The 13507-nt window shown below is 36.9% G+C and overlaps 1 protein-coding gene across 2 annotated transcripts in view; it reads left to right on the top strand.

Annotated features, from left to right (window-relative positions):
* Positions 1–13507, top strand: part of ANTXR2 (ANTXR cell adhesion molecule 2) — a 151570-nt gene that overhangs the window by 53469 nt on the left and 84594 nt on the right. For both annotated transcript variants that reach the window (XM_045857846.1, XM_045857845.1), the window contains exon 11: positions 487–565. In XM_045857846.1, the coding sequence (XP_045713802.1) occupies positions 487–565 (79 nt within the window). The remainder of the gene's footprint in view (positions 1–486; positions 566–13507) is intronic.

Here is a 13507-nt window from a genome sequence, read left to right as displayed (position 1 = left end):
AAAAACGTGTACAGCATGAATAAGCTGGAGGAAAGGATGATTGGGTCCTGGGCCAGACAGAGCAGGATGGTGAGAAATTCATCATGCTGCTCAAAACAGCATGCAATTTAAAATGTATGAATTTTTAATTTCTGTAATTCATTTAATTTTTTCAGGCCATAGTTGACCATGGATAACTAAAACCACTGTAAGCAAAACTTCAGATAAGGAGAGGACTACTGTAAACAAACAAACAGGAATTTCTTACTGTTTCCACTTTTGTTAATACTTCCTTTAGGAACAATCATATCACTTAAGGAATTTGCCTCTGGCTGTTCCAGTAAGGACTGGAACTGAGAAAGAAAAAGGCTGAGCTAACTGATTAAAATCTTTGACTTTTTGAGTAGACTTTCTGGCTGGTTTTGAATTATGTAAGGAAATAAAAGTATTCCACAATAATCTAGTTTTTAATTTACTTTTAATTATTGTGTCTTCATTTTCTTTCAGAACTCTTGATGTATCAGTGAGCTTTAATGGAGGAAAATCTGTCATCTCAAGCTCATTAATAGTCACAGCCACAGAATGTGTAAGTAAAAAGTTTGCATAAAGTTACCATTTAAAAATAATTCTATCCAGAAATAATTTATGGATCCTCAGTGTTGCTGTGTACTGTAATAAAAAGGGTATGAACAATAAAGCTGGAGATCATTACAAGGAAAAATTTGTATAGAATTTATTTTAGGTTTTTCCCCCCTGAAGCTGCTTTTAAAGAGATTTTATGTTGATATTTATAAAATCCAAGTCATTTAAAATAAAAATTTTGTAGGTGAATGATTTCCAAATGAAGAATTATTTTTTAGAACATTAAATATAAGCAGAATAACGCTTTTTGTTATGAAGGTTGAATTCTAGTATCTGAGACACACTGTTTTTGAAATTATTAGTGCATCTTAATGAGTGAGCTTCTTATTTTATCCATTTTAATGTTGGTGCTTTCTCATATGAGTGAGGAATTTGATTTTGATAGCTTGAAAACATTTTAGTTTGAAACTGCACTGAAAGTATATTTTAGTTGAGATTAATTTACATTACCTGTCCATGTTTTGAAATGTAAACTCCATCGATAAGACACTGCTTTCCTTCTGGTTAATTTTTCAAGTTTATGAAAACTTTTGATATTAGATTGTTGAACATGAAAACAGAACACTAAAATGGACTGACCATGTGGCTATTATTTTTATGAATATATTTTCTTTGTAAAAATATATATAAATAAAAGCACAAAAAAACCCTGCCCTTCAAAAGAAAATCCCTAAGCTTAACTTTTTCTCACATCTCATGGTTTCATAATTTTACATGTTGATTTTTAACTTGAGAGACATTCGTTCTCCAGAAAACAAACAGAACAACTTGATATTGCCTGTAAAGAGATAGTTGTGTTTCTCATTGTGAGAAAACATTACAGGGAAAACAAGCATCCATATGGACTTGGGTCACTATGGAATTCTCTGGGCACGTCTTTATCAATACCTGTTTCTATTTTGAAAATATTTTCCCCTCTTTTCATCTGTCATTCATGTTGTAATTTATAGGTTTTGTGAATGTTGCAATTTGTAGGTTTCCTGGTCTTTCAGGATGTGGTTGAGATTACAAACACTTGTGATAGATAGTGTTTAGCTCACTGAAATGGCATTTTTCTCCATCCTTCTTCCTATTCTGCACCTCTGCCTGTCTTTTTTTGCTTCAAGCAGGAAAACAGACCTTTTCTGTATCCCATAACCATACACGAATGCAGTGTGCAGGGAGGGATGCTGGGGTTAAATGACTCATCTGGAATTTGTAAGTTGTGTGCTGTAAGGAGGTCTTCCTAGATCTTGCTACTTCTCAGGAAAATGTGATGTGACTTAAGGTGGTTTAAGAGTAAGGTAATTTTGAGAAAGGGCATTGGTTGTGTCAGATGGAGAGAGAGTGAAAGGACAAGTTGTAATATTAAATAAGGGATCAAAGTAATTTTTATTGAAAATATATTAGAAAATACTTAAGGAAGGTGAGGGGGTGAACTCTGAAGATCACGCAAGGGAAGAGTGTTTCATGCAGAAGGAGCAGCGAAAACAAGGTCTAAGGTAGGGACTCTATTTAGCAAGTTTAAAGAGGAACAAGGTAGCCAGTTTCCTGGAGTGATGGTAGCTGGGGGGAGTCGGAGTCTTGAGATGAGTGGAAGAGAGTGGAGGGAGGTAAACAAGTTATGCAAGGTTTTGTAAGTCATTATAAAGACTTGAGTTTTTCTTCGGAGTGAAACAGGGAGCCATTGGAAAGTGACATGGTATGACTTAATGTTTTAAAATAATCATTCTGGCTCTTAGGTAAAAACAGACTTTGCAGGTAGAGACCAAAGTGGAAATTGGAGACCAATTTTGTGTCTCTTTTCAGTGATCTAGGTGAGGGGGGCATAGCTCCACTATGGGGATGGCAGTGGAGATGGTGAGAAATTGTTGGATTGAATTTAAATATATTTTAAAGGTGGAGGTCATGGGATGGATATCTAGACAGAGTAGTTGTGGATGTGAGAGAAAGACATTAAGAATGGTTTTGATCTTTTTCACCTGAGCAGCTAGGATGGGTTGTCTTCAGGTAGAGCAGTTTTTAGAAGAAGATGAGGATTTCTGTTTTGAAAATATTGAATGAAAGACATTTACTTAGTCATCTCCCTTAAAATGTCAGAAAGGGAGTTGAATACACAAGCCTAAAGTGCTAGAGAGAGCTCTGGATTGGAGGCACACATTTGAGAGGTGTTGTATGGAATGAAGTAGTCACCCAAATTCCACCTGATTTTTAATGGGGAAAAAAAACTTTTAGGAGATAGAACAAGAAGTGAAAGAGTATAAGAGAAAAATTTTGAACTTATGGAGGAATCAATAAAAATTGGTTCTTGAAAGAAGAGAGGAGGGGAAAGCATTTTACAGATAAATAGCTAACATAAATTGAGGGTACATATATTTGATTGGAATAAAAATAGTGGAAGGAAAGCTTGGAAATAGAAAATTTAGACCAAATTATCAATAGCCTGAAAGTAAAGTTTAGAGTTAATCCTACCAGTCTGTGTTTTCTAAATTCCAGTGCACAGAGATGTCAGTGTTGAAATAAAAAAAAGAAAGAAAGAAAGAAAATCTCCCACATTCACAACCCAAGGACCAAGGACCAATCTGTGTGTCCCTTCTTGTGGCTGGGTGACAGAGCAGAGTACAAACTTCCGCAGTGAAATCATGGCAGGACAGGCATTTAGAAAGTTTCTCTATTTGATTATTCATTCAAAGGAGTGCAGCTGAAGCTGTAAGCAAAGGAGGCATTATTCATTCAGAAAAGTCTCAAGGAAAAGTATTGCGACTAACAGTACTAGCTGTTGGAGCAGGCTATACAGATAAGGGTGGAAAGATATTGAATGAAAGATATTTACTTAGTCATCTCCCTTAAAATGTCAGAAAGGGAGTTGAATACACAAGCCTAAAGTGTTGGCATTTAACTAGTTGGCATGAAACTTGGAGATAAAGTACTTCTCCCAGAATATGGAGGCACCAAAGTAGTTCTAGATGGCAAAGATTATTTCTTACCTAGAGATGGTGACATTCTTAGAAAGTATGTAGACTGAAATAAGTCATTATTGAAATGGCATCATGTACCCAGGTGGTATGGCTCAGTGGATTGAGCACTGGCCTGCAAACTGAAGGATTGCTGGTTCCATTACCAGTCAGGGCACATGCCTGGGTTGCAGGCCAGGTCCCCGGTGGGGGACATGCAAGAAGCAACCACACATTGATGTTTCTCTCCCTTTCTTTCTCCCTCCCTTTCCCTCTCTTTAAAAATAAATAAAATCTTAAAATAAAGAAAGAAAGAAAGGAAATGGCATCATGTGAAGCTGCCCATTCTACTGAAGTTTTGAAATCTTTTATCATGTAAATAATTTTTGTGTATCTTTATAATAAACCAGTGATATCCAAACTAATGAAATTGAAAAAAAATAGATGATATTTTTCATAATGCTAGGTTTATTCAACGTGAAAGAATATTTTTATTCTGAATTTGTTTTCTCTCCCATTTAATTTTAAAATATACTTTGAGGAAAAGATAACTATAATCATCCTTGCTACCTTTCTTCCTTTCTTCTTTCCTCCTTTCTTTCTTGATGTGGCAGGAGTACATAGTGATAAAGAAAAATTACAATGGACAAAGTTAAGCAGATAAGGAAGATCTTATTTAACACAATTACAATAGATTGAACTCAATTCCGCTGAGACAAAGGGCTGGAGAGTTTCTAAGAGCTGGAGTGTAGACACCTGTGCCTGCTAATTGGCCTTACCTTTTCCCATCTTCCTGACCTAAGGTAATGTTAAAACTTGGAGCAAAGCACCCATCAAGGTTAGGCTCTTACCATCCCACAGACACTGTGACGATCACATTTCAAAAGGATGGTTCTTGGGTCCAGAAACAGAGTCTCCTGGGGTCTAGGACACTGGAAAGTGACTTTAAAGGAAATCTATGTATTTCAAACTAGCAGAGAAAGATTTTGCAGCTATAAATTTTCTAAAGTCGATTCCCTAAAAAAGAGCAGTCAGGGACTTATAGAGGAACCTGTTTGAAGTTTAATCAAGCTGAGGAAAAAATGTAAGGCTCTCTTGGCCGATAGAGTAAGCGAAGTGAATTAGAGAAGGAACAGCTCAAGAAATGGAACAATCAGGATGCTTACCCCATGAAGAAGCCAAAGGAGGACAGAATTCCAACATGAAAATAAGGCAGCGTAAGATGCCTCTGAGAGTGGAAGGAGAAAAGGTCAGAGGTCACAGTGACCTTGATGCTTCAGTCCAGGCTGCTGTTTTGTAGACTTTTGTGTAAAGTTTATTATTACACTGATTATTGTAGGATAATAAATATTATAATCTACTTTATATTGAAGATAATCATAGGATAGTCCTTTTTCTCATTAACTGTAACTATTATTTTATATTCAAACTCACATTCCTCTGTGTGTGACTGGGGCTGATCAGATGTACCTGCTGACGTATGCATTAAATCTCTATTCAGAATAGAAGATGACAGTGGGTAAAATTATGAAAAATACCCCGGCATTATATTTAAAATACCCAGTATTTCTGCACATTCAGATGTGCTAGTTAGGTGAGATATATTTAGTAATATTACTTATTATACGGTGATGCTTTGGGATTTCACAAGCATTTAAAAACACCATTAGTTTAGCAATTGATTAATTGCAGCAATCCCACAAATAAAGAGGCCTGTCTGGGTGCTGCAAGAACATCCGGGCTCAGTTCTGTGAAGGCGCTTATGTCACTGAGCTGTCATTTCCTGTTTACTCTGGGCCTCTCTCAGCAGTCTAGAGAGGCTGATACAGGGCTTGCCCCGCTCCCAGTGCCTGGTCCTTGCACAGGGTTCATGCTCCAAAGTTATTTGTTAAATGAATAAATGAAAGTGGTCGTATATCTGGTTTGAAAGTGGAAAAACCAAGGTTTAAGTTGAAGAGATTTAAGGTTAGACCCTGAAGAGGGATTTAGGCAGTCATTTCTCTTCCATCTCAGAAGATCTGAATGTCTGTTTTAAAAAACCACAGCAAAAGATGTCTTCTCTCCCTCCTTGTAACCACTCTTCTGGATCACCTGTAACAATAATACCAAGAACATCCCTGGCTGCTGTGGCTCAGTGGATTCAACACAGACCTGTGGATTCCCAGTCAGGGCACATGTCTGGGTAGTGAGACAGGTCTCCCATGCTGGGGGCACTTGAGAGGCAACTGATGTTTCTCTTCCTATCTTTCCCCCTCCTTTCCCTAAGAATAAATAAATAAAATATATTTAAAAAAAGAAAAAAATAATACTATGAACATGTTTTCTGAGCATGATTAAGTGCAAGACACTGCGCTAAGCACTATGTATGTGTTCATCCCTTTATGACTTCATATAATACTCAAAACTCAAGAGGAGGCTATTGCCATTGCTTAATTTACAGATTAGAAAACTGGGGAACAGAGAGCCACCTTCAACTGTTAGTGCACATTTATGCAAAGATGTTAGAAGGTACCTTTTCTGTTAGGTGGTCCCAGCCCTCAGCAGGGGTACTTGGCTTGATGAGAACATGGGCTGATTTCAGCCCTCGCTGTGCCCCAGAGAGGGGGGACTTTGAAGCTAGAGGCTCTGAAGCCTCTTCAGTTACTTGTTCAGTTTCCCAAGTGAGTAAACAGTAGAATTGACAGTTGAACCCAAATCTGCCTTGCTCCCAGCCTGAACAGTTGCACAATCTGCCATTTGTAACTAGGTCCTAAATTGATTTTTATAAAACAGGTCGACATTTATGTGTGTGTATGTGTGTGTGTGTGTGTGTGAAAAGTGAGAGTGTAAGCATTTCAGGTCTTGGAGGCTGTACAGTTTTTGTCACAACTATTCTGCCATGTTGTGCAAGAGCAGCTATAGATTTCTGTAAACAAATGGGCATGGCTGTGCTCAATACAAACATGTACACTGAAATTTGAATTTCATGAAACATATTCTTCTTTTGATTTTTTTTATAGTTATGTAATAACGTAAAAATATTTTTTTTCTTAGCTTGTCAGAGGTCTTATGAAATAGATAAGTTGATTTAGCCTTTGGGCCATAGTTTGCCAATTCTTAATTTGGAATATTCCAGAAGAATCCAGTAAATGAAGTTGCCACTAATTCCATGATTATTTTTTCCTAGCTCTGAATTCATGGAAACAAAATTGTAGGGACTTATTACCCCCTTTCTGTGTCTGTTTTATTTTAACATGGTTGCTGTGATTATTTTCTAGATAAAAACATATGATTCATGCGCAGTTTTGAAATTTTGAGTGATTCTTCTTTTCCATAGTTATTTTGCAAGTACAGTAGTGACTCTGGGTTTTTCTTTTTTTGGTACTTCTATGATTCTTTTAGCTAGGATTTTAGTTATATTTGGCTACGTTTTTGACTGTACATTAATAACTTGCTTTCAATGAAGTAAAGGAAATCAGATGCAGAGGAAGTTAAAAAACTTAATGTGTCCATGATGATTAGAAAATATATTTCTTCTACCTTAACATCAAGTTCAATTTTCTGATATGGTCCCAGTTAACTCTTAAAAGTATTTTGGCTTCACAGCATTGACCTGCATCGAGGTACTAGGTCGCTGACTGGACCCCTCTATTCCTTCTTACACCCTGGCCTCCTTGGACATCTTATAATGCTTCGTGTTCAACACTGTCGTTAGGAAGGACTGATCAACAAATGACCAATTCCTCCTGTAATAAAGAGAGTTACTACTTTTTTAGAAATTTCTGTTTATGTCTTTTCTTCAGCTTCTTCAGGTGAAGATATTACCAAATCAGGATATTACCAAATATCCTCAAACTCTATGTTCTAGCTGAAGTTGTCTTTTTCTTGTTTTTGCTAGAAGACACTAATTCTGCCCCCCACCCCCTCCCTGGGCTTGCTTATACTTCCTCCACAAAGTTCTCTCAGAACCCTAGACCAGGTTAGTTCCTAGTTTGACATGTTTCTATTGTAGTTTCCTTCCATTCTACTCACATTTGTAATTATTTGTTCAAGGTTTATCTCTCTAACTAAACTGTGAGCTTCAGGAAGACTTGTACATTATGCCTTTGGTACCTATTCAGCTACCTGGTATTTAAACAGAGATGAGCCTGACCAGAAGTGAGAACCATTTGGTTTCTGCCTGTGATGCAGATCTATGTGTAATCATATCTAGTTTCATCTGACACTTAAGTCTGTGGTTCACAGCATAGTATCTGCTCACGGGATTGCAGTCTATGGGTTTGACCTTTCCATAATTTGTTTATAAAGTTATGTGAACAATGAAATTGTTTTCCTTTCATGACCAAAGTCTTTCATGCTCTGATAATGGCTCAGAAAATCAAAACAAAGGAACTGGGAGAGTCTGAATGTGTATACAATTAACTGAGCTAAGTCTAGGTCCTGTTATCCAGGGCTGGATTTCATACTTTTACAGCAAGTACAAGATGCATGAAATTCTCTGTTTTTTCTGACCTGTGTTCCATCATGCTTAGCTTAAATATGATAAAGATTAGGTCTGTAGGTCTTTATATATTTTTGTCTTAATTTTATCGTAGACATATCTTTGGAATCAGCTGAGATAATATTGTCATAATAAATGTATGTTGCATCTGGACATGCATAGTGTTTTGTCAATGTTCTTAATAGGGACTTTTATGGAGGGGGGCATCAAGAATTTTACCTATCATGCCCAGCCCATCTACTTTATATTACTGAGTTATTTATATATACTCAATATGATTTTCTGAATTTCCTATTCATGAAACATTCATAGAAAAAAACTAATCAGTAGACTTTTAGCAACTTCATATCTCCTAGTTGCATATCCTTATTTCTGTACACAGGATTTGGATTCTAAGAAAGGAAGCCAAATGTTCATAGAAGACTTTTGAAAGTTGCAAAGCACAGCCAAATGGTGAGCAGTTTCCATGAGTGCCACAGCTAGATCCCCATGCAGGAGGGGTCTGCTGGGGGATGCTGTGCTCACTCCACACATGAACAGTCACAGACTGGATGTATCTTATCTAAGCCCTTACATTTGAAGGTGGGGTCTTGGATTTGACATTTCTTCCATAGGATATCACAGTTTGTATGTTATTTCTTTAACATTCTTTTCCTGCTAATATTCCTGTTTGCCTAGATTTTAGAGTTGAATATAATCAAACCTGTAGAGAGTTACATGATTTTTTTCATGAATGTTTAGAATTCTGTGTAGAAAGATGTACTTTGAGTGTCCTTGTAAGTAGGCTGACGCATGTTTGAATTGTTTTGTTGGTTTTAAGAGAATGTAGGTATTTGCCTGGAAACATTTCTATAAAGCATTTATTAAAGTACTTATTCTCTCTCTTTCTCTCTATCCTCTCTCTCTCTCTCTCTCTCTCTCTCTCTCTCTCTCTCTCACACACACACACACACACATCTTTCTATATGCAAAACACTTATTTAGATGGTTAAGATATATTAGTAACCAAATATTGAGCTGACATTTTCATTCTCTCTAACTTTACACTAAGAAGTTGCTAGATGTGTACATGCCCTTTTATTTATTATTTTAAATTGATTTTTATGGGAAATGTTATGTAATAGCATCTTTGAGTACCTTAAGAATGGATTAACAGTAGATGGCAGAGCTATGTGAAAATAGTCTGGGTATGTGAAGTTTTTGTGGGTATTTTTGTTGTCTTCTTTTTTTAAAGAAGTACTTATTTTAAGTGTAATTTTTTTATTCTTGAGCAGATATTTTATTTATTTTTAAGTATATTTATTTATTATGATTTTATGGTTGTCCCATTTTTTTTCTCCCCTTTAATCCATTCTGCTCTGCCCCTCTCCCTTTAGCATCCCCCCCACCCCCTTAATTCTTGTCCATGGTATGACATATAAGTTCTTTGGCTTCTCAATTTCCTATACTATTCTTAGCCTCTCCCTGTCTATTTTGCACCTATCAATTATGCTTATTCCCTGTACCTTTTTCCCCATTCTCCCCCCTCTCCTATCCCTCTGATAACCCTCCATGTGATCTCCATTTCTGTAATTCTGTTCCTGTTCTAGCTGTTTGCTTAGTTTGTTTTTGTTTTTTAGGGTTTTTTTTAAGGTTCAGTTGATAATTGTGAGTTTCTTGTCATTTTACTGTTCATAGTTTTGATCTTCTTTTTCTTAGATGAGCCCCTTTAAGATTTCATATAATAGGGGCTTCATGATGATGAACTCCTTCAACTTGACCTTGTTTGGGAAGCACTTTATCTGCCTTTCCATTCTAAATGAAAGCTTTGCTGGATAGAGTCATCTTGGATGTAGGACCTTGTTTTTCATGACTTTGAATCCATCTTTCCAGCCTCTTCTTGCCAGTAACATTTCTTTTAAGGAATCAGCTGATAGTGTTATGGGAACTCTTTTGTAGGTAACTGTCTCCTTTTCTCTTGCTGATTTTTAAGATTCTCTCCTTATCTTTAATCTTGGGTAATGTAGTTATGATGTGTCTTGGTGTGTGCTTCCTTGGGTCCAACTTCATTGGGACTCTGTGCTTTCTGGACTTGTGTGTCTATTTCCTTCACTGGATCAGGGAAGTTTTCTTTCATTATTTTTTCAAATAAGTTTTCAATTTCTTGCTCTTCCTTTTTTCCTCTGGCACCCCTATGATTTTTATGTTGGAATGTTGAAAGTTGTCTGAGAGGTTCCTAAGCCTGTCCTCATTTTTTTGAATTCTTGTTTCTTTATTCTGTTCTAATAGAATGTTTATTTCTTCCTTCTGTCCAATTTGTTGATTTGAGTCCAAATTTCCTTCCCTTCACTCTTAGTTCCCTGTATGTATATTTTTATTTCACTTTTTATAGCCTTCACTTCTTCCTTTATTTTGCATCTGTATTCAATAAATTCTGTGAGAACCCTGATTACTAGTGTTTTGAACTCTGCATTTGATAGGTTCATTATCTCCTTGTCACTTAGTTCTTTTTCTGAGTTTTGATCTGTTCTTTCATTTGGGCCATTCTTCTTTGTCTTGGTGCATTTTTTTCTGTTGTAAGGGGAGGAGCCTTACACATTTGCGGGAGCAGGGCAACCCATGTAGCTTCGTTGTGGTGCTGTATGTTGGGGAGGAGTCAGAGAGAGAACAATGCTGCTTGGTCAGCTCTTGCCCCACTTTCAAGAAGCTAGCAGTTTCTCCTGCCACCACAACCATCACAAGTATTTACAGCCAGAGATTCTGAGGCTTTATTTTGCCTGCTTTGGAAACCTGGGTTCCATGGTCTGCCTTGCTCCTTCGTTGTTCCTCCCTGTTTATCCACACTCAAATGTGGTACTGCCCTGTCTGCCAGTTGACACCTTGCCTCATGTCCTGTCCACCCTGGCTGCCCGTCTCTGCCCCTCCTACCAGTCTGGATGAATGTTTCTTGCTTAATTCCTTGGTTGTTAGACTTCTATATAGTTCAATTTTTTGGAAGTTCTGCTTATTTTTGTTTTTAAATTTGTTGTCCTTCTTTTGGTGGAGGGCGGGGGGAGGTGAAGCATATCTACCTATACTTCCATCTTGGCTGGAATTACCTGTTGTTTTCTGAAAGATAAATTTAATGAAATGATTAAGGATTCTAAGTGATACTTTTGTGGTGTCCATTTTGGTTAATTTGCAACATGACATCTGCTACCTAAGTAGCTTCCATGGTTATCCCCTTTTCCATCCAGATACAAAATTAGAAAACAAATGATAGTATAATTGTTCAAGTACACTTGATGCTTAACCTTTCCCTGAAAATTTCTGAAGTTAATTAATGTTTTATGGTCTATCCTCTTCTGAGAATTATTTATTTTTTAAAAGATTTGTTTTATTTTTGAATTACAGTTTATATTTAATGTTATTTTGTATTAGTTTCAGATGTATAGCTTAGTGTTTAGACAATCATATACTTTACACAGTGATCCCCCTGATGTTTCAGGTACCCACCTGGCCCCACACATAGTTGCTGTAATATTATTGACTATATTCCCTGTGTTCTACTTTACATCCCTGTGACTGGTTTGTAACTGCCAGTTTGTACTTCTTAACCCTGTCACCTCTTTCACTCAGTCCCCCGAGAACTGTTTGAAAAGTTAAATGGATTTATTAAAACTGAAAGTCTGCTAATAATAAATATCTTTGAAACAATTTGTTTTGGGATAGTTTCCAAGCAACTATCTGGTAATCTTTTTCTTTGTCTTTTATTGTGATACTAACAGATGATACGGAAATGACACATTTCAAGATTTTTCAGATTGACTAAGCCAAGTATATTTTTCAGCACTTCCTTGCTAATCCTTTTGAAAACTACCATTTCTTCTTTTTTCAGTTATTTACAAATAACTGTTTACATAATGATTGTTCTCTCTTTTGGGGCATAGGTCATTATGTATTATACTTCAAATTCCATTATAAAATATTCTAATTAAAAGCTATTACCATTCTTGCTTAAACATCAGAAAGTCTTTTAGCTTTAATCAATGCTAATATTTTACAAAGTGGATTCTAGGGAAACTGGTTCTGTAGGATATTGAAAATGTTAAAAAAAAGAACGGTTCTGTGCTGATATTAAGTTGAACTTCTTTTCTCCAAAAAATTCAGAGTTTTATAAATATGTTAATGTGCAAAGTGATTTTCTAAGAGAGATATAATAGTCGTGGCTTTTCCACAGAGTTTGTTGCTTTGGGAACAACCTGCTTTCTTATTTTGTGGATTAGTATAGGGGTCTAATTTTATCAAATTACTTAAGTTCCCAGGGCCTCCACTTTCTAATACTTTTAATACAATGGCATTCTAAGATACATACTGGTAGGTTCTCTGCCCTGCCCCCCCTCCCAACCCCTCTGTCTCTCAGCTCTTTGGATAAATGTGGCTCTCGCCCTGACCTCTGGGCTTCTACTTCTTGTTTCTTCCCTGAATTCTTTCCCTTAAAAAACGAAACAAAACATTATTAATGGGGATTCCACGGAGTAGATTAGGAGACACCTGCTCCCTTGGAAACTTTAGCTCTACATTAAAAGTTTAGTAATCATTCTTCTTCATGATTTGGCTTTTGCAGTCTTATTTCTTTGGAGTTCATTCTCTTAGTAAATAGCCGAGCATGGAGTACACATTGGTATGTGGGTTGGACCTAGCCCCTGCCTTCCTAGAGCTCATAATGAATAGTGTCAGAAAAGAGAAATTAAACAATAATCATAGTTATCCATAAATAAATAAACATACAAATAAATTGTGATAAGTGCTAAAGATTAAAGTATAGAGAACTATGCATTGTATAGTAAGGAGGAACACTGCTAGCCAGAGGGTGCAAAGAAGGCTTCCTGGGGAAGTGGCTTCAGCTAAGCTTTGTGGGATGAAGCAGGTGGTTGCTAGATGAAGGAGATTGGAGGCCAAGCTCAGAGCAGGGCCTTTGGGCTGGAGGACCTGGGAGTGGGGTGGTAGGGGGATAGAGCAAAAAAGAAACAAAAAAGAGAAAGAACTGATGGGCATGGACAACAGTGCAGTGACTGCTGGGCAGTGCAGGGGGTGGGGAGAGGTGGAGAGCATGGGAGAGATAAATGGTAGTGGACAAAGGATAGACAGAGACTTTACTTGGGGTGGTGAACACACAATACAGTGTGGAGATATTATGTTGTATAATTGTGCACCTGAAATCTGTGTAATTTTGTTAACCAGTGTCACCCCAATAAATTCAATAAGAAGGGAAAAATACCACCATGGCTTTGGAAAGATAGTGCTTGAGCTGCCATGGGAGGGTTTTGGTACATGGATACATGAGATTGCATTCTTGCATTGGTGCATGTTTGCCATTTGCCCACAAGAACCACTGTTGTTCATTTGTCACCTCCTTGGTGATTTATGATCTTCACCTGCTCTATCATTAAATATGTAAAGCAAATAGTGACCCATTCCCCAAATAGTCTGGGAAAATTCTGCCTAGAGGTAA

The sequence above is a fragment of the Phyllostomus hastatus genome, unplaced genomic scaffold, assembly GCF_019186645.2.
Source record: "Phyllostomus hastatus isolate PE091 unplaced genomic scaffold, TTU_PhHast_1.1 phas_scaffold_1674, whole genome shotgun sequence".
NCBI lineage: Eukaryota > Metazoa > Chordata > Mammalia > Chiroptera > Phyllostomidae > Phyllostomus > Phyllostomus hastatus.
This window is presented reverse-complemented; position numbering and strand designations above follow the sequence as displayed.